The 26,289-nt window shown below is 44.1% G+C and overlaps 1 protein-coding gene across 2 annotated transcripts in view; it reads right to left on the reverse strand.

The window, feature by feature from the left end:
- Positions 1–19,233: 19,233 nt before the first annotated feature.
- The window catches only part of LOC140725707 (phospholipid scramblase 1-like), a 66,163-nt gene continuing 59,107 nt past the window's right edge, over positions 19,234–26,289 (reverse strand). For both annotated transcript variants that reach the window (XM_073041547.1, XM_073041548.1), the window contains exons 8-9: positions 19,962–20,029; positions 19,234–19,853 (exon numbers count right to left, since the gene is read on the reverse strand). In XM_073041547.1, coding sequence (XP_072897648.1) covers positions 20,000–20,029 — 30 coding nt within the window. In that variant the 3' untranslated portion in view covers positions 19,234–19,853; positions 19,962–19,999. The remainder of the gene's footprint in view (positions 19,854–19,961; positions 20,030–26,289) is intronic.

Raw genomic sequence — 26,289 nt, forward strand, 5'->3', positions numbered from 1 at the left:
CGACAGCGCTTCTCCCTATAGATGCTGCCTGGCCTGCTGTGTTCCACCAGCATTTTGTGTGTGTTGTTGTTTGAATTTCCAGCATCTGCAGATTTCCTCGTGGTATGTCAGAGGGCTGCTTTCTTTGCATTTTTTTTTAACTCTCTGGCTTTCTTCCCCTCCTCAGTCAAATCCATTACCTTAATCTGTTGCTACTTCTGCCTTTCCATTTCCCCAATCTGCAGCTGTCGCTGGTACCCATTTAAAGCACCTTGCCTCGCTAATTCATCAGCCTTCTTAGTTCCCTCAGGGGAGAACTTAGACTAGGCTTTCACCTTCATGACTCCATCTTCTTTCCCCTTTACTTCTTCAAATATATACCACAACAGGGCAGCACATCAGAGGGGCTTTCCGTCAGCTGAAACAAAACCTCTCGCTTCCTACAGAGACAAATATTCTGTAAAGCTATTACAAGCTATCAGATGGTAAGACTGATCACATTCGTGGTGGGTGACCACATATACCACAGCTACCACTCCTGCAGCCTGTACTAGGTAACTTCAGAGCTATGCCATACCTTTCCTGGCCATATTAATCCTCTGCATATAAATATCACACCCAGTTCTCCTTTCACCCATCTGTCCCGTTGAGGGGCCACCTACAAAATATCTAAATTAAGTTTTCTTTTCCTTTGTTTGTGAATTTGTTCTCAATATTGCTTTCTAATCTCCATCCACCACCCCTTTCCCTTACTATTTTGTTAACAAATGATTCGTTGGGATTATTTGCTATCATATCCTGACACCCATGTGATTCTCCAGTATAGTAAAGATTATCTGTAAGGAAGGCAGAAACTTGAATACCCTTTACAGCTACATCTCCACCCTGCAATGCCAAGGCTGGCAGGACATTTTAATTCAAACATCCAGCAGCAGCTAGATAAATGCTGAAATGCTGTTTGGACCAGTCCACTATTTGAAAAGTGAGTTTTAGGAATGTTCCCCAAATGTTCCAATCTTCTTTAGTGTTAAATTCAAATTCGAAACATAACTGCCTATTAATGAATAATTTCCCTGAGTGCCCATTTCCCTCAGAAATGTGGGCATCTCATTTCCAGAATAGGGATGCACAAATTTCAGTCTCAGCCCAGATTACACCTGGCTTAGTGTGAAATCAGAGTTTCTCTAAATTCAATTCCATGGAAAATGAATAGGGAAATACAAACCAAAAACACAGAGAGGTAAACAAAAATCCATGGCTGCACTGTTCTTCCTTTAGAACCTTCCACAAGTAAAAGCAAAATTTAAAATAAACCATTAATGATCTCCATGAAAAGCTTTCACACATTTTTTAAGGAACCATGGTGGAGAGAAAAAATCCTGTGGGGTGGGGCCACCTGACACATTAACACATTGATACAATTTCTCAAAGGCCCCTCTCTCTCTCTCTCTCTCTCTCTCTCTCTCTCTCTCTCTCTCTCTCTCTCTCTCTCTCTCACTCTCTCACACACACATTCTCTCTGTCTGAAATGAACTCAATCTAGCTACATTTTACACATTTGAAACATGCCAACCATTTATACTTTAAACGATTTCAGAAAATCTGCTTCCATTGTCCTTGATTCACCTGAATTCACTGAATTGTAGACTGTTTTTTTTTCTGGCTAACATGTCCTTGTTCAATAAACCTTTCAGGCTTCTGGTGATTACTTTCCAGAGGTGAAAGGGCAGTGTTGGACTGTGATAAGTAGAAACTTTTTCCCTTAAGTGTTGTGAGCCTAAGAGTGTTGTGGAGGTTGAATCATTTAATATATATTCAAGGCAGAAAATTACAGGTTTTTAGACTTTCAGGGGCAACAAGAGGGTGGTGAGTTGTCTGACGCACTTGCAGAAGCAGGTGCAATCACAGCATTTAAAAGTAATTGGGATAGCTACTTGGATAGAGTAGGTTTAGAGTGGCCTAACCAGACAAATGGTAGGAGCTCTGTTAGGCAATTTGGTCAGCACAGATGAATTAGGCAGAAGGCCCTATTTCCGCTGTATGACTCTGGTTTTGCCTGTTTCTTGGCGGCGTTTGAGCAAGGCCTATAGCATGTTGTAAATAGCCAGAGGTAAGTACTGTGAGTATTTATGGTCATGTAGCTCCCACTTCAGAATTAGTAAGAGAAATCCCCAAAAAATGATGCAAAATGCTGGAAATATTTGCTGAAGGAATCACAGGCTTACCTTGTTTGAAGTCACCAGGCAGGCTGAGAATGGCCTGATCAATATGTTACTGTGACCTTGAGCTTCTCTTCCTTGCCACTTTCATTCTCCATCATGCTGCCTCTATGCCCTCCTACGCTGTACTACCATTCAATATAAGTTCAAGTTCAATATAAGCTCATTTCATTTATAGTTACCTACAGCATTCCCAATTCAACGGTTTATGATTCTCTGCATTTGTGGCATTTTTCATATTTCTATCACAACACCAATATCCCTACTCCTCTAATCCAGATTAATTTCTTGCTTTCTTTTAACTTGTCTCATTCTTATCTTTTTTCACGTTGGAATATTTGCTTTTGTTAGTTACTCTTCCTTGCAATCTTTACACCCTAAACATTGCTGTCTTCCAGTTCTCCCAATCCCAATGATAAGTGTTTGGCCTGAAGCAACTCTTCTTCTCACTCCACAAATGCAGGCTGCTGAGGACTTCCAACTCTTTTTCTCAAAGCCACCACTGCAGGCAGAATGCTAGAAGCAGCGTGTCTCACCCATGGACGCTGCCACAGAATCTGTGTGCTCTCGCAGGTGGGCAACTGAAGAAGTCGGCAATCGTGCATGTTCTAGCCAATTTGGATTTCTTGGTAATTGTATTTAACTCCCTTCCTCTCATTTCAACCTTGTCTAAAGATTGTCGTAAGTATTGTCTAAAATACAGCAACATCAACGCTCACTGCTTCCATTTCCCACGATCCAAGATAGAAGACAGGTGCTTTAGATAGACTCTTTTAAAGGAGTGGTATAACTTTAGTTTGAGGTTACTGCTTTTGAGCCATGGTGACCACATGAGTTTTTAGTTAGTTTGAAAGCATTTTTAGTTATGGTCCTGTTGGCTTTGCATTTTTTATTTTACTTTGTCCTAGACAATTCTAATTAAAACTAAACAAACTGTTTGTTCCAAATCTGTATCTATCCCTCTGCACTTGGCCCATCAATGAACTCTATTCAGCAAGGCATGACCATCGAAATGGACGCAGCAGAGATAGAACAACTGAAATTGGCCCTGAATTTTGTTGGTCAGGTCTGAGGGAAGTCAAATTCAGTGGAGAATGGGTTGACAGATGTGGCTCACACAGTGTGACAACTACTCTTAGGGTGGCAAGCCCAGGCTAAACTAAACTTTGTTGATCAGGTAGGGTCAGGTAGTAGCCGTCTCTATTTCCTGAGGAGGCTGAGGTCCTTTAACATCTGCCGGCCGATGCTGAGGATGTTCTACGAGGCTGTGGTGGCCAGTGCTATCATGTTTGCTGTTGTGTGCTGGGGCAGCAGGCTGAGGGTAGCAGACACCAACAGAATCAACAAACTCATTCGTAAGGCCAGTGATGTTGTGGGGGTGGAACTGGACTCTCTGACGGTGGTGTCTGAAAAGAGGATGCTGTCCAAGTTGCATGCCATCTTAGACAATGTCTCCCATCCACTCCATAATGTACTGGTTAGGCACAGGAGTACATTCAGCCAGAGACTCATTCCACCGAGATACAACACTGAGCGTCATAGGAAGTCATTCCTGCCTGTGGCCACAAAACTTTACAACTCCTCCCTTGGAGTGTCAGACACCCTGAGCCAATAGGCTGGTCCTGGACTTATTTCCACTTGGCATGATTAACTTATTATTATTTAATTATTTATGGTTTTATATTGCTATATTTCTTCACTATTCTTGCTTGGTGCGTCTGTAACGAAACCCAATTTCCCTCGGGATCAATAAAGTATGTCTGTCTGTCTGTCAAAGTCAAAGTCTGTTGAGGCTAGGTTGGCAGAAATGGCTCACGCAGTGCGGCAACTACTCTCTGAGCGACAAGTCTAGTCCAGGCAGGAAGAACAGGTGTCAACACTTGCAGCTCACCACAGACAGCCAGAATCAGGTGGCAATTATTACTGCTCTCACTGTCGCTATTAAGCAGCCTCCAGCCAGGATAGTCCCAATTCCAACATCAGCACCTTGCACATCATCCTCTCATCACCCTCAGCTGCTAATGCCCTGATTCTCTTCGCAATTTCCAGACCAGAACCAAGTATTCTTCCACCAGGCAGACACTCAGGTGACTCAGGTGGCTGTAGGAATTTTATTACCCCGTGTGAGCTAACTTTCCAAACTCAGCCAGCTCGGTTCAGTGATGAAGCACATAAACTGGCTTATGTGGTGGATTTCTTAGACTGGTGTTTCCCAACCCTTTTTAGCCCAACTAAAGCACTTTCATACTTGCCAATGCCCCTCTTAGGCACAATATACTTTCCGACACCCCTGTAGTGTAAAAACATGTCTACCATATACTGACATGAGAAAAATGATTCTGTTTTAAGTTTTTATTTGTCTTCAAACCTCACCAACACAGTGCCTGTGCAGTGTACAGCAGCTTTGATATCAATGTGATCCTTGAGCTTGATGGTTTTTAGCAAGATCTGAAACATCTGGTTCAAGTTGTAAGAGCAGAAGCCTCAAGTCCCCACAAGTAATTATGTCCAAGCGGCTCCTGTTTTTTTTGAATATGTGGTTCACTGCACTGAACCCTCTTTCAATAAGGTAGGAGGATGGAAATGCAATGAAGAGCATTTTGGCTTTTCTTCAAAGACCAAGAAACTTTGTCTATCAGTGTAACCACATACCAGAAAAGCAGACATTTTTGAAAAACATTTTTGCTTCTTCATCATTCTGAATTTTTGATAATTTCTTCTTGCAAATTCTCTTCATGTAATTCCACCTGGCAAAGAACTGGGTTAATTACCCAGTCCAGAATTTTCAGATCGTTCAAATGCTTGAATCGATTCTGAATATCCTTCTTCAGTGACAGCAGGTATAAGTAGTACACTTGCAAATAACCATCTGTGAAAGAGAGGGCCATACTTTCCATGGAAGGAAACTCCTAATATTTTGGTTATATATTTCTAATTTTCTAATAAAAGAGGGCACATCACTTTTTGCCTGGTTTAAACTGAAATTCTCACCCTATAGTTTCATATTTAGAACGTTCATTTTGTCCTACAGATCGGCTAGGTCTGCCACATCTCCACATAGAAGTTCAATTTTGTTTCCCAAAGTCTTGTCAACTTTGAGCAAAAACTCAGCCACAGTGTTAAAGGAACAAAGAAACATTTTAAGCAGCACCCTTTGACAGCCAATGCACTTCAGTGTGAAGAAGCAAGTGTTCAAACTCTTCATTGTTATCTTGGCATAGCGGGCGAAAAATTTTGTAATTTAATGGATGAGCTTTAATTTTGTTTATAACAGATATTACAATAGTTATGCTTGAAAAAAGGTGCTGGCTGAGGTTTTTTGTCTGTGAGATTTTGATGATGAATTACACAATGGATTGCAAACAGACTTGGAATTTCTTTTTTCATAAATACCACTGAACCAGCACGGCAACCTGTTATTTATGGTGCTCCATCTGTTGCACATAAAATCATGTTCCTAGTCGGAATACTTTTATCCTCAATATAAAATTTGAGCTCATTGTAGATAGACTCTCCATTGATATTTGTTTATAATTATTACAAAAGAGAATCACTTCATAAATTTTCCCATTTTTGATAAACTGCGCATATACCATTAGTAATGCCTTGTTGTCTTGCACAGCTGACTTATCCAGCGCTATCCCAAATTCTGTGTGTTGGTAAATGATGTATATATGTATATATATAATTAATGGGACTAAATTAAAATTAAAAATTAACACAAACTGGAAATGCCTATCGGATGGTGACACAGCAGCGAGTTGAACTGTTGGTCAGTTCTCGTGTCTCAAGTTAGGGTACCACTTACTGCACACATCCCCGCACCCCCCCCCCCACCACCACCACCAAGGATCTTGAATGCCCCCGATGACTTCTATTTCCCCTAATAGCCCTTGGGGATGGTACCAGACCCGTTGGGAATCACTGTCTTAGACGGACCCCCGCTCAGCCTATTCAATGCTCCCCTGCAGCCAGTCTTCCAGCAATATTTTAGTGGAGTTCGAGAGAGTGCTTGACCTTCCAGTACACAGACAGCAGACTCCCCACACTCTCCTGTTCCTGCGGCAAGGGAGGGGGACATTGAGAGACTGCGCAGTAAACTTCTGTATTTCTGTGATTGAGATCGGGTGGAATGAGAGATCCCTTATCGCTGCTTTCCAGCACAGGGGTCTGGCATGTGATTGCAGCGTGTGATGAACAGAACAGCCTGGGTGACCAGACCAATCTGGCTATTTGAATGGACAACCAGACAGCTGAGTATTGCAGAGAGAGAATGCCCTGAACCTTTCACTCATCAGATCACTGCCTGTCTTCACCCTTTCCCCTGTCCGCAGAGGAGCCCATGCAGTGTGGAGGGGGTGTGGAGAGAGGGGAGAGCCGTGCCTTTCTCGTGAGGATTGAGAATGGTGCAGGAGAACAGGTCGCAGCCTCTACTGTGGCTCTGGAGGACACTTACGGGCATCATGTCCCAAGTACCCAGAAAATGAAGATACCCATCAGCAGGGAGGGAAATTCTGATGGGTTGATTCTCCCTGCAGGCATCTTCGCTTAATTGAGTAGTGCTCCTAGTTTCTTTGTCATGGGGGTCCAGATCCAAGAATTTCCTGCTTTTATTGATTCCAGGGCAGCTGGGAACTTCCTGGATGTTAATCCGCTCAAAGAACAGAAGTTGCCACTCACCAAGTGAGAGAATATTGATGATAAGGCTCTGGATGGTTAGCCTTTGTGCAGCAGCAGGATCACCTTTCCACAGTACACCTCAACTTGTGCCAGAAGGCAACCATAGGGAACATCTCTCCTATCTTGTTGACTAACTTGAACCGTGTCTGGCTCTTGGCTTTCCCTGGTAATTTCGACACCCACAGATCAATTGGTCCCTAAAAGCATATCCCCTCCTATGTCAACTGCTAATGTGGACCTGTCTGGTGTTCCACGTGAATATGCTGACCCTCTTGAGGTCTTCAGTAAGAAGAAGGTCACCTTCTTGTCTCGACACTGGTTATACGAGACAGCCATTGACCTTTTATCCAGTTCTAGTCCTCTCAAGAGCCACTCTTTTCTCTCTCTCATCCTGAAAGAGTGGCCATGGAAAAATACATCAGGTAGGCCTTAGAAGTTTTCTGTTGATCAGCCTTGCCAGCAGGGATGGGCTTCTTCTTTTGTGAGCATAAGCCAGCTCCATCCCTGATTTGATTATAGGCCCATTAACAGCATCATGGTGAAGAATCACCACCCTAATTCCCCAGCTTGCCTCTGCATTTGAACATCTCCAGGGAGCTACCATGTCCTTCAAGATAGACCTGTGCAATGCTTACAGCCTGACTTGCATCCACAAAGAGGATGAGTGTAAGATAGCATTCAACACCGCTCCTGGCCACTATGAGTACCTTGAGATGCTAGTTAATCTGGCTTTTCAATGTTCCCGCTGCCTTTCAGGGCCTGGTCAATTATGTGCTCTGAGAGATGCTGAATCAGTTTGTTTTTATTTTGTATATTCGGGCACAAGTATTCCTGGTCTTGTCAGAACACATCCAGCTCATCTGGAAGGTTCCCAGATAGCTCGTTGGGAGCAAACTTTATGCCAAGACAGAGAAGTGTAGGTTCCATAAAGAGCAGATGTCGCTCTTAGCTCTGACCTCACCCCTTCCATTGTTCAGGCACACACATAGGGGCCCAAACCATCTATGGGCAAACAGGTGAGGCGCTTCATGGACTTGCAAACTTCTCTTGCCACGTCATCAGAAAATTCAGCGGCTCACATAAATGCACCCACCAAGAAAATCTCAGCAGGATTGCAAAGGACAAGTGAAGCAGGCCAGACATTCACCTCCGCACTGCAGCATCCAGACCCACGCCATCCATCCATCACTGAGTCTGACACATCTGATGCTGACATTGGAACTGTACTCTCCCAGTGCTGCACCCTTGCGCTTTTCTTTCCCGTTGCTTGACCCCTGCAGAGTGCAACAATAATGTCAGGAATTGAGAACTTCCAGTTGTCAAGGAGGCCCTGGAGGCTTGGGGACACTGACTGAAGGGGGCAAAGCCCCCCTTTCTGGGATGGAAAGATCATAAAAACCACTCCCACGTGTTTGATGCCAAGAGACTCAACTCCCTTCGAGCTCTGCAGATTTCCTCGTGTTTTCCCTTCAAGCTCATTGGGCTCCTTTCATCACCCGGTTTAATTCAACCCTCACCTACAATCCTGGCAGCCAGAATATCAAGGACGATGCTCTCTCACAAGATTGACAACTCTGAGGACAATGCAAATCCTGAGCTCCTCCTTCCCCATGCATGCATCTCTGCTCTGGTGATTCGGGAAACAGAATCAGAGGTAAAGGCTGCCCAGCAGTCAGTTTCAGGCCCTACTGGCTGTTTATCCCTGTCACTTTGCTCACCATATTGTCGGCGTGCTGTCACTCTTCACATCTGGTCGGCTACATGGGGATTCAATGGATCCTGGAATTTATAAAGATATAATTTTAGTAGCCGTCTGTGTCCCACAATGTCCACGACTTTGTCTCTGCCTGTTCTACTTGTTTCCAGACTAAGTCATCAAGCCAACATCCTGCTGGTCTGCTTTGCCTGCTTTGCCTGAGGCACTGCCTGTGCCTCACCGCCCCTGCTCCTGCCTCTTGGTCGATTTCATTACTGGTCTTCGTCCGTTAGATGGGAACACTACCTTTTTTCTGATAGTTGTGGACCGTTTTGCTAAAGCAGTACATTTCATCGCCCTCCCCAAGCTCCTGTCAGCTCATCATTTAGCATGTGTTTCGGCTGCTTTGCTTACCTCAGGACACAGTGACTGATCGAGAACCAAAGTTCCAAGTTCATTTATTATCAAAGTAGTTTTGAAACCTTTGAAATCTGTCTTCTTACAGGCAGTCACAGAACAAAGAAGTCCATTAAAACTCATTAAAAAAAGACTATCAGACACCAAATGTGCAGGAAAAAAACACAAATCATGCAAATATTACAAGTAAGCAATAACATTCAGAACTAAATTTCATGAAAGTGAGTCCATAGCCGTGAAACTAGTCATCACTGCAGCCGGTCCAGCTGAGTCCTGATGAAGTGTCTCGGTCTGAAACATTGACTGTACTCTTTTCCATAGATGCTGCCTGGCCTACTGAGTTCCTCCAGCATTCTGATTGTGTCACAGTCAATCCAGGAGCCCATTAGTTGCAGGCCACAGCTTCAGTTCTGCACAGAGATGTGTAAACTTCTTGGAGCAGCAGGTTGAATACTGATCCATCCAACTTCTCTAGCCCTAACAACCTTGAGCTTTTCAATCTGGCTGAAATCTTAAATTAGCCAAATCTCAGGTTGTTCCTTGTTCTCAGACCTAGCCCCTGCTGCTTTGAAATGCTCTTGGGTTCTGCACCCATGGACTCGATTTGGCCAGTACCCAACCTTTCCATTGTGGTCCAGTGCTTAAGTCGGCCAAGCAGCAGGTTGTTCCTCGCTCTTGGACACAGACCCTGCCGTCTCAACTCTGCTTCACTTCAGTTTTTCTGCTTCAAATCTCATTAAACTCTGCTCCCACAATGGCCAAACACTGGCTCATTCCCCGCTCCTCTACCCAGGCCCCAGTGCCTTCATTAGGCCTATACCCACCCTGGCCCATCTGTCCTGCACCATCAAGACATCAATTTACACCATAAAAATGTCAGTTAGTACAGGTGGTTCAAAAGTTCAACTCCAAAAGGGAAGTTACCAGTTGTTGATTACATTGATTATTTTCCAGAAAAAGTGTGAGCAAAAAAGTAGCTAGTACTTGTGTTTGTTGCCAGCAAGTCGCCACTGTGCTTTACCAGTGCCATCTTAAACTAATTTTTTTTCCTCAACTTTGGAAGGCTTTTTATTCTCTTTTGGGAGCCACAGCCAACCTCTCATTGGATTTCCATCACCAATCTAACGGCCAGACTGAGAGTGTATCAGGAGTAGAGCCAACCCAGTGCTGCCTTGTCTCCTCCAACCTCACAGGCTGGGCTAGAACACCCAACAGGTTTTGGCAGAGATTTCCCACAATAACATCCGGTCAATTCCACTGACATGTCCCTCTTTGAATGCCAGAAGTGATTCCAGCAATGACTCTTCCTTGACCAAGAGACTGGGATGGGAGTCCCTCTGGCTGAATGGTTGGTACAATGCTACAAGTGCACATGATGACTGAGCCAGGCCTTCTCTGTTACGCACCCAGAAGCAATATGCCCTGCAGGCTGATTGGCTCCACTGACAGGTGAGTCCTTACAAGCCAGGGGAAAAGTATGGCTGGCATCTAAGGATCTTCCATTGAGATTGAGAGCTGCAAGTAAGTTCTGTGTTCTGTGTGACAATTCATAGTGGAGAAGGCTATCAACAGAGCCTCCTATAGTGTGTGCCTCCAATCATCTATGAGGATTCACCCAGTTTTCCATATTTTTCCTTTCTAGCTGGTTCTGGCTCCTCCTTCTCCCCGTTTGGTGGATGGGACACTGTGCAGCATCTTCTGGCATCTCACCACGTGTGGGGGAGGATCCAGCATCTCGTGGATTCGAAGGGGTATGGCTCAGGGGAATGTTCTTGGTTTCCAGCTTGGGATGTCCTGGGCAAGTCTGTTATCCATGACTTCCACTGGGCACAGACCTCTGGCGCCTTGGGAAATGTGCCTAGGGAGGGGGGTCCTGTCACAGCCACAGACACTGCTGTGGAATCCGGGCACCTCTTGCAGGCTGGAAGAAGGCAGCAATCATGGACATGCGAATACACATTCCAGCCACTGAGGGTTTCTTTATCATTGTATTTAATTCCCTTTCTTTTGTTTCAGACTCGTCAAGTCTTGACCAAGGCACAGAAATGACAACTTACCTTATTCCAAGTGTAACCCCTGGGTCGCCTCAGGCATCGCTCAAACTCGTTCTAGTCTAGGGGGAGCAGCCTTCGGCCCCGCCAAACTGGGTAATCAGCTGGTGTGGATGCTGTGTGATGTCCCCGCCTCGCTCAAAAAAAACAGACAGTACACCTTAAATGAGTACAATTTATAAAGATTACTATAACTAAGCGATTACTAACGATACAGTATATATGAATAAGAGAAAAAAAAAGAAAAGGCGCCAAACTTATCAAAGTCCAAACCACTTCGTGCACAACCGTTGGAGCTCAATTACTGAAGTCTTCTGGTATTCGATCCCCTCCGAACTCCTCGACCCGCCTCCTGGGACCCCCACGGTGGTCGACCAGACGCTCCACACTCCTCTGTCTCCGTCTCCTCTCCTCACCGAAAACCTTGGGCCGGGGACCCCCGCTCGGGGTCTGTACCGTCGCCCAGCTTCCAGCACCCCGTCCTCTCTCTCTCACTCCATCGCGCCGACTCCCCAAAAGCCCCACCAACAATCAGTTTATAGTCCCAAACAAGCTTCCAGCACTTATCATAACAAAGACGCTAGCATTCCTACTATTAACACAGGCGCCAGCATTCCTACTTTTAACAAAACAAAGACGCCATTTTGATTACATACACAGTAACAAAGAAAAAGAAAAAAACCCCCGTTACACTCTCCCCCCACCAAATAAAAGTCATGTCCTCATGACTATTAGATAACTCGTCACCTTTCCTGCCAACACACCGTAACCCAAGCACAAGCAGTGACATCTCCTCCCCACACAGTAAACCTCACGCCCTGTTCCTTAGGCGCTATATAGGCCAACTATCTGGGCGTTCCCAAACCCTTCTGAGACCTCCGTACCCCCCTCACCTAAACCCTTAGGCTAGGACACAGCTGAGGATACCTTGGGTCCACTACCAACTCCTCTTTCAACCTCTCACTCATGCCCCACACTGCACACAGCTAACCCTCCCCACTACACCTGACTCAGTGGAAGAAGGGCCAAAGGTCTCTTCCTCAATCGAGGGAAAGTCAGCAAAAGGCAGCATGTACCACACATCCAGCACATCAGCCTTTGAATCCGTATTCTTCCTCATTTCTTCGATCGGTAGCTGCTGTTTGATCTTCTCCAAACCGAAACACGTGGCCTGCACTGCTCCTGCAGTCTCTTCAGCCTCCTGCAATTGAGATTATCATTTTCTCTGGCCCCTGGCTCAGCAGTTCTGACTCCTGCATCCCGACCATCTCAATCTGGAATGCAGTTACTCCAACAGCTTCTTCCACCCCGACCTGAAAAGCAGCAGTTAAAGATTGGTCACCCTCCAGTTCAGTATTCACTGCACTTCTCTCCAGCTTTTTTTCTCCTCATGACTTCTTCCAGATCAACCTTCAGGTTTTGCACTTCATTTGAACTGTCGATGGTCATCTTCAGGTTCCCTTCAAGCTACCGCTTCCCCCTTCCGAGATTTGTCCGCAATTTCTTCACCTCCACAAACTCCCTTCTCCAGGCTCTCAGTTTGCTGTGGCCCTTAGTCAAACAACTTTCTTCGTTCTCTCCAACTTGTAAGTCTTTCAAATGGTTCCAGATCACTCTCTCCGCTCTCTCAGTCTTCATTTCAAACTTGATTCCGTAGAGACAGACAATCACGAGCTGTGACCTTCGCCAGCCCTGGCACGTGTCCAGAAAACACTTTAACTCTGTAGTTCTCAGCCGCTCCTGCAACGCCCTCACTTCATATTCTCCTGAGACAAATCCAAATACCAGGAGATCATCCACATACGTCAAAATTCCAAACGCCTCCACACCCCCATGGTCTTCCACATGCCCTGCAGGAAGGTTGCAAGGGCTCCGGAGATACCCTGTGGTATCGTTTTGGACCGGAAAGATTCCTAGGGAACTTTTAACTGCCGTCTTCTCCTTGTCGGCCTCCTCATCGGGATCTGGCAACATCCACTCCTCAGATCCAGCACCTTAAACGTCTTCGCACCACTCAGATAGGCCATCGCCTCTACGGCCCAATATAATCCACACACACGCTGCCTACGTCTGCCACGCTGTAGGGGCCAGTCGCCGCAACCTCTGCCTCACCGAGGTGTCTTCAGCAGTCAACTCCCCTCCCTGGTGGTATTTCGCAGCGTCCACTAAGAGGGTCTCACCCTCAGATACTCCTCCAGGCCATACCACCACCGGCTCTGGTTTGAATTCGGTATCGCCCCAATGCTGCTACACACGTCCGCACAAGCAGCTCGAAACTCTGGGTGCATCGATAATGCCTCCAAACAGCTCTCACCCGCCTCCTCCGGGCAGGCCCCCAAGCGCACCAACAGGATATTGGTTCTCTCCATAACCGAAACGCTGCCCGTCTCAACAGTGTCCGGACACATCAGCATTAACGATTCACGAACCTCAGTCACCTCCACATTTGCCTCTAAGAACTCCATTTTCACTGACCAACAACCGTCGTCTTTATAATCACCGGCACTGGTACCCCAAATCTCCAGTGCCGTCAATGTCATCAAGGGTAAAGGCTTCCAAAAACGGTTATAAAACAAACTGTACAGCAACTTAACCGGTGCCCCGGTGCCGAGGATGGCTTTAACTTGACCTCTATCCATCCGTAACAACACCTGACTGCATGGTCCCTCTAAGCCTTCAGGAATAGGGTCTGTTCCTTGCGGGAGTTCCTTGGTACATTGCTGGGAACGTGCTCCCCCAGAGACCCCAAGCCGTTCCCCCACTGGGCCTCCTCTAAGTTTCCCGACACCTCTCGGATCAACGGAACAACTGATCCCCTCGACAAATCCCCCTGTCTCCGCAAGCAATTTATCTGCCCTCCTAACCAAAAGGGATACCCTAAAAACTTCCCACCAATCTCCTGCCACAGATATGATAAGCCCCCCAGCTGCGGCATTTGACTTCCAGTCGAACCACACGCATTTTCCCACACTTTCCCAGAACTGGCAGCTGTCACTTCGAGATAATTGCGCCCGACAGTTCTAACAACGCTACCAGCCCGCCTACTCAAACTTTCAACCAATCCCTGTCGCTTTCCCTCAGCCAAGCACTGCCACTCACCCAACAACTGAGAGGTCTGCTCCGCCCACGTCTCCGTCCCTTTAGGGCTGGACATTATTCCAACAGCCGGGCGGAGCCCACCTCTGCTGAAACATTCCAACCAGACCTTCCTCACACTCTTAACAGCATGGACAGCCCATGGTACCACCACCATTTCGTCAGCGCTAGTCGGAACTCGAACAACAACCCCCGGGCTACCAACAGCAGCCACCCCACCCAACACACATGCAGAGATAACCGGCAATAGCACACCCACAAAGGCACACCAGCTCTTCGCCGCAGACACAATTTAAAGAGGGCGATCACACAGCTTCCGCAGAAATCAATCCCGGACGATCGCACCCACAATGTAACCCCTGGGTCGCCTCAGGCATCGCTCAAACTCGTTCTAGTCTAGGGGGAGCAGCCTTCGGCCCCGCCAAACTGGGTAATCAGCTGGTGTGGATGCTGTGTGATGTCCCCGCCTCGCTCAAAAAAAACAGACAGTACACCTTAAATGAGTACAATTTATAAAGATTACTATAACTAAGCGATTACTAACGATACAGTATATATGAATAAGAGAAAAAAAAAGAAAAGGCGCCAAACTTATCAAAGTCCAAACCACTTTGTGCACAATCGTTGGAGCTCAATTACTGAAGTCTTCTGGTATTCGATCCCCTCCGAACTCCTCGACCCGCCTCCTGGGACCCCCACGGTGGTCGACCAGACGCTCCACACTCCTCTGTCTCCGTCTCCTCTCCTCACCGAAAACCTTGGGCCGGGGACCCCCCCTCGGGGTCCGTACCGTCGCCCAGCTTCCAGCACCCCGTCCTCTCTCTCTCACTCCATCGCGCCGACTCCCCAAAAGCCCCACCAACAATCAGTTTATAGTCCCAAACAAGCTTCCAGCACTTATCATAACAAAGACGCTAGCATTCCTACTATTAACACAGGCGCCAGCATTCCTACTTTTAACAAAACAAAGACGCCATTTTGATTACATACACAGTAACAAAGAAAAAGAAAAAAACCCCCGTTACACAAGTTACGGGAAGGAAGACTAGTGCTTCAGATAGACTTTGTTAAAAGAGTGGAATAAATCAAGTTTTTTTTTTAAACATTATTCTTTCACGGGATGCTGGTGTTACGTACCTGTGACACGTGACAGTGGTGTGCTTGTCACGTGACAGGTGTTGAAGCTATACTGGACTTGAGATAATGGTCTTGTGCTGGTGGAGTGACGTCATTTTCCCGCCAGTAGAGTTCATGTGACAGGTTTTTTTTACAGGGTATAAAAGGAGGACCCCTCCCTGTGAGGAGGGGCAGTTCGTGGCTGGATTTACCATGTTGACTTCATGCCACTGCGTGATTTAATGTTATGACGCAGTTTAGTTGAAAGATGAAGTTTTATCTAATGCCTAAAGTTTAGAAGGTCATTGCCAGCAGTTTCTTTACAATACTGCTAGTTGAGATTCAGTGGAGAGTGAAGATCGGAGTTCGGGAGTTAAAAGATCGAGGGAAGTTGATTTCGATGGTGAAACAGGTTCAACCTTGTTTGATCCTCATTCGGAAGGAATTCATTGACTGTTCTCGTGTTAATCCCTGTGAATAGCAGAAAGGATTGAGAACAGTGTTGTAAAGGAAAGGTCAATGCCTTTAAGCCGTACATTTCATCTCTGTAAAATTCTTCATGGGAAAAGTTCGATTTGGGAACCGAAGCAACACGACCTGAAAGAGAATTTAAATCGTCTTAAAAAGTCTCTCCCTTAAATGGACTGTGAGCATTTTGAACTTTTGCAATACTACTTTGAAGAACTGTTTTTGCAACATCGCTTAAGAACTGTTTAAGCTTCATTGCTTTAAGAACTGTTTAAGCTGCCGCACAGCAGCTGATTTCCGGTTACGTCAGTGATTTGTTTACTTTTGGGGGGTTTGTTTTCAGTGTTTAATAAACGTGTTATTTGTTATAAAAACCCCTGCCTAACTCATATATTTATTGTTGCTGAGTCCGTAACACTGGCTTCACAGCTAAACCACCATTTATTGCCCATCACTAGATGCCCTTGAGGTGGTGATAAGCTGTCTTCTCGAACCGCTGCAGTCCCTGAGGTGTGGGTACACTCACAGTGCTGTTAGGGAGGGAATTCCATGATTTTGACCCAGTGACAATTGTTATGTGTGCTGAACAGACCTGATGGAAATGGGGTCCAGAGCTGCCCCCACCCCCCCCCCTCCCGGGAACTATGCTGCTAATGAGAGAGAGAGAGATGAGGAACCAAGGTAGAGACATCTGCTACAGGTAAGAGAGAGAGAGACGATTGATATATGTATTATGGCTTCTTCGCTGATTATTTACCTTTCGCTGCAAGGACACTTCTTTGCTTGTTAACATTCCTGAGGAGACAGCAGGAGTGGCCTAGTTTGATGGACATGGACATATTGAGTTGATGGATGGCTGATACCCCATCCATGGGGATAAAAGACGGGTCTGGGGAGACACCCTCAGACACACCAGTGGACACTGAAAGAGTGTTGTGCACCCACAGGAAGGTGGGGGCCTGGAGGATCGGTTCAGGAGAATCGGTCTGAAGCGCGGTGGATGAAGGCAGACAGGTGGGGACTTGTGTGTGTGTCCGCCCTGGCCTGGGTGACGAGTCCATCACTGAAGAACAGTCTAGCCTGGAACGGAAGGGTCATAGCTGATGACCCCAGTGGTACAATGGAACTAGAAGATGACAGAAGGTTTGCCTGCTGCAGCTGCTCAATCTCTTGCTCGCTCTCTCTCTCTCTCTCTCTCTCTCTCTCTCTCTCTCTCTCTCTCCAACATTGCAACACAACAACAACTACCTCAGCACGAACTGAACTGAACTTTATATTCTTCCATGACAATTCATTTACCCCTAGACTTTGACAGAGCTTGTTTCTTATTATTGATTATTATTCCTACACTTCTGTTTATTATTGCTAACCTGTTTTATATGTATATTTGCATTTTTGATGTTGTATTGCTTAGTTTACTAATAAACACCTTTAGTTACAGTACCACCAGACTCCAACGTATCCTTCCATTTCTGAGGGTCTGTTAACCCAGTTACGGGGTACGTAACACAATGAAGAAACGATGATATGTTTCCAGGTCAGGATGGTGAGTGACTTGGAGGGGGATTTCCAGGTGGTGGTGTTCCCAGGTATCTGCTGTTCTCATCCTTCTAGATGGTAGTGGTCATGGGTCTGGAAGGTGCTGCCTCAGGAACTTTAGTGTGTTGCATCCTGTAGATAGTACACACTGCTGCAATCGTTCGTTGATGGCGGAGGGATTGGGTGCTTGTGGAAGGGGTACCAATCAAATGCCTTGTACTGGATGGTGTCGAGCTTCTTGAGTATTGATGGAGCTGCACTCAACAAGGCGAGTGGCAAATATTCTATTACGCTCCTGACCTGAACCTTGTAGATGGAGGAGAGGTTTTGGGAAGTCAGGAAGTGAGTTACACATTGCAGGACTCCTAGCCTATGACCTGCTCTGGTAGCCACAGTGTTTATATGGCTAGACCAGTTCAGTTTCCTGTCAATGGTAACCCTCAGCTTGAGGTTACTTCTTTCAAGATGCAGTGATGGCATGAGCTTTTAGTTAGGTTGAGAGTTTTTTTTAGTTGGCAGCCCTGTTGGCTTAGCATTTATTATTTTCCTTTGTTCTGTACAGTTCTAATTAAAACTCAGTGAACTGTTCATTCCAAATCCATATCTCACCCTCTGCACTTTGACCATCACCAAACTGGTGTCACAGTGTTTCCAAAGGAAATTGGACATATCCTCGAGGAGGAATAATTTGCAAGGCTGAGGGGAGAGGGCAGGGGAATGAGACAAATGCAATCGGTCTAGCAGCAGTTGGAATAGATTGGATGGGCCAAATAGTTTACACTTGCCTTGAAAACTGAATTGAGCAATTTGATTTGTCAGACATGTCATCTAAAACTTTGGCAAACTTCTATAGATGTGCAGTGGACAGTATCCTGATTGGTTGAATCACGGACTGTATGTAAACACCAATACCCAAGGATGGAAGTACCTACAGAAAGTGGTGGATAGAGCTCAGACCATCACAGGAAAAACCCGCCCCACCACTGAGCACATTTACAAGGAGTGCTGCCACAATAGAGCAGCATCTAGCATCAAGGACTCTCAACCACTGGGCAATGCTCCCTTTTTACTGCCGCCATCGGGAAGGAGGTACAGGAGCTTTAGGTCCCACACAACCAGGTTCATGAAGAGTTATTACCCCTCAACCATCAGTCTCCTGACCCATAACTTCATTCACCTCAACACTGAATTGATTCAACAATCTATGGACTTACTTTCAAGGACTCTACAACTTATGTTCTCAGTCTTATTTATTTACTTATTTATTATTATTATTATTTCTTGTATTTGCACAGTTTCTCTTCTTTTCCAGATTGGTTGCTTGTCAAACATTGTGTGTAGTTTTTCATTAATTCTATTGTATTTCTCTGTTCTACTGTGAATGCCTGCAAGAAAATGAATCTCAATATTGTATATGGTAACATATACATACTTTGATAATAAACTTACTATGGACTTTGAAATTTATTTTTAACTTTGAAATTGGTCACTATATCTCAAAAAAGGTTCCACTACCAATGCAGCAACCAACTCTCCCCTTCTGCATCTCATTCCTTGGAAATACTGAATGCTTGAAGTGCGTAGTGAAACAAATGAGGCATATATCATACTGTCATTTCTAACTCACAGTGTGTTGTGGTAAATTTGGTGATTAACAAATCTACTTTTGGAATTCCTCTTCAGGCTGTGACTTTACAATGGCCATTATGCTTGCTGTGTGTGAACGGACCTCTCCAAAGTTCCCCTGGAAACGTTGCGCTACTTCAACTGCTTTACTTCCATTTAATGTTTAAATAAAAGCTTCAGGTTTTGGCTAGTTAGAAAACAAAGTGAATGTTCAGATATTTTAAAGGCATATATTAAGCACATCGCGCTTCTACAAATACAAGGAGCTTCACTCAAGTCTAGCAATCAATGAACCCAGACACTGAGTTCTGAATTTCTATAGCCATAATAAAAACACAGAAATAGATTTGATAGTCTGATATTTATTAAGTTACTAAATTGCCTACGGAAGGTAGGAAAATAGTTTAGAAAAGGCATTATCATAAAATTCATAATCATTGAGGCATGTTATTTAGACAAAAAGCTGACGTTAAGTAAATTTACTATACATTTTACATATTTTTCATGGTTTTATCATATTTGAAAATATATTCTAAAATTCCACAAATAGAAATACATACAGTATTGTGCAAAAGTGTTAGGCACGCTAGGTGTTTATATATATATATATCTAAGACTTCTGCATAGTTCTGAATATTATATTTTTATGTATACTTTCTTGGAGTAGCTCAAGAGAGAAAATAGTGCAATTTATCATAGTTTTGTTAGCATATCAAAATTGATCCTTGAGAAGAACTAAAAGGCAAGTTTTCTATTTCTCCACACTCCTGCTTAAAGTCTCTAATGCTTAAGGCATTTTGGAATATTCTGTGCTGCAGACCGCTCTGTGAAATTCTACCTAATTTTACAGAATCCATCAGGCTGGTTGGATGTGCTTCAACTGACTTGTTCAGTTTCATATCAGTGATTCACATTACTCAAACGATGTTGAAGAATTAGTATTATCTTTGCAATCTGTTTCAATCCCTGTAATTAAAATAATGAAAAAAAAAACATTAGTAATTGTCTGTGGAATTGCCAAGAACTTAAGTTCTACAAAGCAAAACAAAGATGGAAATGAGCTTAAGTACTTACAGCAGAGATTGTTTCATAGTTCGAAAAATCTTTGTTCATTAACCGCTTTTCTCAAAGTACAAAAAATCCTGTGGGGGAAAAAATAATTCCAATTAAATTTAACTGACCAAAATCTGTTTTAAAAAAAAGCATACTTCCCCAAGAGTTCAGGTTAATCAGCATTACAGTGTACATAATTTGATGAGACGTAATAAATCATTTAAATCCTCACAGTCCTTCAGACTAAAGAGAATTGTGTGAAAACTCTAAATATAATTCACTACAATATTTAATCCACACTATTTAGATTTCATGGTTCTCGTTATCACGCTTTCAATGTTCTTTCAGGCATTCGATATATGGTTGTAATTCAGCCTTATAACCTCTAGTGGAGGTACAAGACACTGCAGAAACAGGACTGAGCACAACACAATCTGCATAGAACATAAAACAGTACAGCCCAGTGGAGGCTCTTCAGCCGACAATGTTGTGCTGACCTTTTAATCAGTCTAAGAGCAAGCTAATCCTTCCCTCCCACATAGCCTTCCATTTTCCCTTCATCCATGTGCCCATCTCAGAGCCTTTTAAATGGTTCTGCTGCATTTGCCTGAATCACCACACCCGGCAGAGGATTCTATGCACCTTCTACTCACTTTGTGAAAAACCTTACCTCTGACATCCCCCAAACTTCCTTCCAAACATCTTAAAGTTATGCCCCCCTCGTATTAACCAGGTACTGGCTGTCCACTTGATCTATGCCTCTTATCATCTTGTATACCTCTATCAAGTCACTTCTTCTTCTTCTCTCCAAAGAGAAAAGCCCTACTTCACTCAACATATCCTCACCATATATGCTCTCCAATCCAGGCAGCATCCTCAGCACCCTTTCTAAAGCTTCCACATGCTTCCTATAATGAGACGACCAGAACAGAACACAATACTCTATGTGTGCTCTGACCAGAGCTTTATAGAATTCAGTTCCTCGACTAATGAAGGCTTACATATCATTTGCTTTCTTAAGCGTCTGCAAGTTTTTCCACTTCAAGATAAACTCAGAAGGTCAAGCAGCGTCTGTGGGGTTAGAAAATGTCAGTGTTTTATGCTGCCCTGCATCCTGACGCCGGGCTTTGACCTGAAATGTCAGCAATTCTTTTCCTTCCACAGATGGACAATGATATAGATTAGCATTATTTGTCACAAGAACTTTGGAATAACAAAACAAACAGAGAAATGTGTCAGTTGCATCACTGACCAATGCAGTGTCAGGATGTGCGAGGACAGCCCAGAGGTGTCAGCATGTTTCTGGAACCAGCATAGCATGCCCACAACTTTCTAACCCCTGCTAACCCGTATGTTTTTGGAACGTGGGAGGAAACTGGTGCACTGGGATGAAACCCACATGGTCATGGGGAGAGCTTAGAAACTACTTACAGAGAGTGGTGGGAATTGAACTGGCGTTGTAAAGTGCCACACTAACCACCAGGCTACCATATCACTACTTGACCCACTGACTTCTTCCAGAAGATGGTTTATAACTGTCCGTTGACTTTAATCACACATTTATCCTGCTGCTTCAAATTGAACTTATGCAGTATCAGCATTTTTACTGAGGAGCAGTGTACCTCACGTGCTTTCTGAGGAAGAGGTGTAACTGACCATTTGTGGGTTGTAACTATGCTACAGTAAGAATTATGAAAATTAAATAGTGCAAAAAGAGAGGAAAAAATGAGGTAGTGTTCATGGGTTTGTAGTCTGTTCAGAAATCTGATGGTGGCGGGGAAGAAGCTGTTCAAAAATGTTGAGTGTGTGTCTTCAGGCTCCGGTATCTCCTTCTTGATGGTAGCAATAAGACAAGGGCATGTCCTGGATGGTGAGGATCCTTAATGATAGATGCTGCCTTCAAGACTTCTTGAAGTTGAACTCAATGGTAGGGAGGTTTGTGCCTATGATGGAGATCTGCAGCATTTTCTGATCCTGTATATTGGGCAAGATGGAGATGACGCGACCATTCAGAATGCTCTTCAGAGTACATCTATAGAACTTTGCTGGAGTATTTGGTGACATAGAAAACTCAAATCCTACTGAAATACAGCTGTTGGCATGTCTTCTTTGTAACTGCATCAATATGTTTGGCCTAGGATAAATCTTCAGAGATGTTGACATCCAGGAACTTGAAGCTGCTCTCTTTTTCCAATGCTAACCCCTCGATGAGGATTGGTACATTTTCCCGGCTTCCCCTTTTCAGAAGTCCACAATCATTTCCTTGGTCTCACTGACATCGAGTACAATGCTGTTATTATTACACAACTCAACCAGCTGATCTATTCCACTCCTGTTTAACTTGCTGACACCACCTGCGATTCTGCCAACAACACGTGTTATTGACAAATTTATTGATGGAGTTTGAGCTGTTTGCAGCCACACCGTTATGAATGTTGGGAGAGCAGAGCAGTGGACTAAACACACATCCATGAGGTGCAACTATGCTGAATGCCAACAAGGAGGAGATGTTATTTCTGCTCCAGTCTAATATGCTCTCCTGATTTCTATACACAACCTTAAGTCCCAAAGTTGAGTTTCATGGTTTGGTCTCCATTCTAATGCTGTATACTTCTTCAAATCTCCATGGGATTGCAAAGTTGTTGTGGCCTATCCTCATCATGCATTTTTCTTTAATTTGTTGTATCTGGTTCTTTGCTGGATCTGCTACAGTGATTCTTTCTTTATTTATTCCAATGACCTACAAGAGGACCACAATCTTGTCATAGTGTCTGGAGGCTTGCATGCCTCAATGACTCAGAGACCTATGTTGAATGGAGTCAGGGCTTTCTGCTTTGGCTCTTGGTAGGGTCACCCATGCCAAACAGGTCAAAGGGTAGAGGCAGACTAAGAGTGGTCCACCAGTCCTCCAGGTTTGGGGGTTCAGCTCAGAGCTAACCACTCTGACTGGTAAAACAAAACTGTTATGAAAGCAACAATGAAGAATCCTTCGACATCTGAGTCCGATGGTATTCCTGACTCTCCATTTGGGACTTTCGTGACTGACAGTAATGAAAACCAAAAGGAAGCTACTAATGTGATGCCAGATATTGAGGAATTTTCCAGAAAAAGCCAGTGGCGTAGTGGGCACTAAGTTGCTCCAGTGAAGGCCAGTGACTGGGAGGGATTAAGTGGTAGTGAATTTAGATTTTTAAGAACACCTTCCACCTCTGGAAGAAAGGTACTAACCATCTGCACTGCCTATGTCACATAATTTTATATACATATATCAGGTCACCTCTCAATTTCCAATGTCCTAGAGGAAACAATCTAAGTTTTGGAAAAACTCCTTAAACCTAATATACAGTAGCATGTCTGTTCTTAAGACGGATTGCAAAGGTCCATCAATTTCTGTCACATAATGATATTGAAAAACTAATTCATGTTTTTATACTGAATAGACTAGATTATTGTGATGTAATCTCCGTTTCACAGAGACATGGCTTGCTCCAAACACATCGCATATGTCAGTAGGACTGAAAGACTTTTTCGATGCACAAGATAGACTAGACTGATGATTCGGAGAAGGCAAAAGGTGGAGAAGTGTGTTTTATGATAAACTATTTGTGGTGCTCGAACATTGTAGTCTTGTTGCACTTTTGTTCCACCCAGCCTGGACAATCTAATGATTAAATGCTGACCATTCTACTTACTGAGAAAGTTCTCCTCCGTGATCCTGACTGCAGTTTACAAACTGCCAGAAAATGACATTAATCAGGCACTCAAGACATTGAACACTGCCATCACCAAGCAACAAACAGCCAACCCTGAGACACTTCAAATTATAGTTAAAGACTTCAATCAGACTTCCTTGACAAAATCTCTGCCCAATTATCATCAGCACAGGCAGTCCCCGAGTTACGAACGTTCGTCTTACGGACAACTTGTACTTACAGAGTGAGAACACCGTCCAATATTTTAAGTCAGATCACAACGCCGTCCACCATTTTAAGTTGTTGCCATTAACACTGTGTTGAGTGTGTAACTTTGTACTTGGCTTAAATCTTTCTTAGCAAGATTCACTCTGACCCCCCCCCCGCTTTTCCAGTCAGCACTGCCCCCACTTGTCCCATTTAACTTGTCTCAGTGCAGGTGGATTTTTTAGGACCCGGAGCAGCACAAGGCCTGTCACCGGTGGCTCCTGCTGCATTTTTTTTGTTAAGAAGTTTGTGAACAATAGCCAGATCAGAAATGCTGACCAAGTCAACTAGTTCCTAAAGAGAACTCTGACAGGCCAATCAGACAGTTCACTGCTGCTCAGCGATAGAACATAAAATCCGCAGTTTTCAGTTCCATTGACGGAAAACAATCACAATTGAAAATAAAGTGGAAATAATAAAGCGATTGGAAAGAGGTAAAGCACCATTGGTCATTGGAAAAGCTTTAGGCTACAGTCAGTCAACGATCGGAACAACTTTAAAGGATACAGGTAAAGGATAAAGTGAGAATAATGGAGCATGTGAAAGGCCTTGCCCCGATGAAAGCTACAATTATTACTAAGCAACGCAGTGGTTTAATTATTGGAATACATAAGTTTCTTAAGTGCTTTATATGCATAGACAGGTAAAATATATACTATATACTAAGACAAATGTTTGACTAACTGACGCTAAATAATACCAGATGTACCTGTTCCGACTTACGTACAAATCCGACTTAAAGATGGACTCAGGGACGGAACTTGTTCGTAACCCAGGGACTGCCTGTATACAACCTGCCGCACCAGATGTCCAAACACACTCAACCATTACTATACTACAATTAGGAATGCCCACCGTTCCATCCCTAGACCACATTTTAGGACATCTGATCACTTGGTTGTCCTTCTCTTGCCTGTAGACAGGCAAAGGACTAAAGAGCAAAGCTCCAGAGATAAGGACAACAAAGAGGTTGTTGTAGCAGGCAGAAGAACAGCTATGGAATTGATTCGAGACAGTGGACTGGGCATGCTCAAGGTCGCATCAGAAGATCTGAATGAATACACCATGGTTGTCACAGACTATAAAGACAGTTGTAGATTAGTGAGTTCCTAGAAAACCATTTGGAGTTTTCCCCAACCAGAAGCCCTGGATGAAGCATGAGGTCCACAATCTGCTGAGTGCCAGATTCAGGTCTGGTGAGAGTTAAGGGTTAGATTGTTCTTAGAGTAGGTTAAAAGATGGTACAACACTGTAGGCCGAAGTGCCTGTAGTGTGCTGTAATGTTCTATGTTCTATGTATTTAGACAACCACTTGTATTGCCAGATCAAGTGTGAGTAAATGTAATTAATACAGATGGCAGCTCAAAGGTTGTTACAGACATGGTGAATAGAAGGGCTTATTTTTGTGCTGTATAACTCTATTACACTTTCCATTGGCTTCAAGGGAAACTTAATTCAGTTTAGGTGAGTCAGCCAGTCATGCTGATCTATTAGTTTGCTCTCAGGTGACTTAAGTTAAGTGTTGATCTGGGTGCCATTGGCAACCCATTTATTGTCTGTCCCTAATTGCTCTTGAGTGTACAGATGCCAACTTTTCCCTTGCAGAATCGTAGAACAATACATCACAGGCCCACTGAGTCCATGCCAATCATGGTACCCACCAAGCGAGCTTCACTTGCCTGTGTTTGGCCTATTTCCTTCCAAGCCCTGACCCACCCCTCCATATAACATAAGGACATGAATGAACCAAAGGGGAACATTTCCCAGCAATGATGATTGAAATTAATGAAACGTTTACCAGGAAAAGTCCAAAGAATTGCAATTTAGCATCCTTGAATCTCTGTAATATGTAAAAAAAATGTCTACAATAGGTCATGGAAAATACTTAATCCTTTGTTGTAAATTTTGGGATCTCCTCCTATGCAGAGATCAACAAGGCCGAGAATAGCAATAATGATTTTATGCCATCGAGAAATGTCTCGAAGTATTTTTCTTCAGGGGATAGAGCATAATTGCAACTAGCTGATGTCCATTTCACAATTGCCACAACAAATGGCAGATAATCGAACCATTGATATGCCACATGATCTAACACATTTGTAATTCTAATTCGCAGAGCAGCAGGATTACTCTGTAAACACCCCCCTTAAATTATTTGGACTGCTGTCATGGTCAGGATAAATTAGGTATCAGATGCCAATGCTTGTTCTCAGCTCATCTGCAGAGAAATGTAATGACAAAAGCTTCACTGGATCAGCAGTGAGATAAGCCACTTAAATAACAAATGAATACTTGGTTAGATCAACAGGCAAGTCACAAGCTTTAAAACCAGTTTCTGAGAATGTTTGTGGAGCAGAGTGGCCGAATTCTGCTTCCATGGCTGATGTTAT

The sequence above is a fragment of the Hemitrygon akajei genome, chromosome 3 (assembly GCF_048418815.1).
Source record: "Hemitrygon akajei chromosome 3, sHemAka1.3, whole genome shotgun sequence".
Taxonomy (NCBI): domain Eukaryota; kingdom Metazoa; phylum Chordata; class Chondrichthyes; order Myliobatiformes; family Dasyatidae; genus Hemitrygon; species Hemitrygon akajei.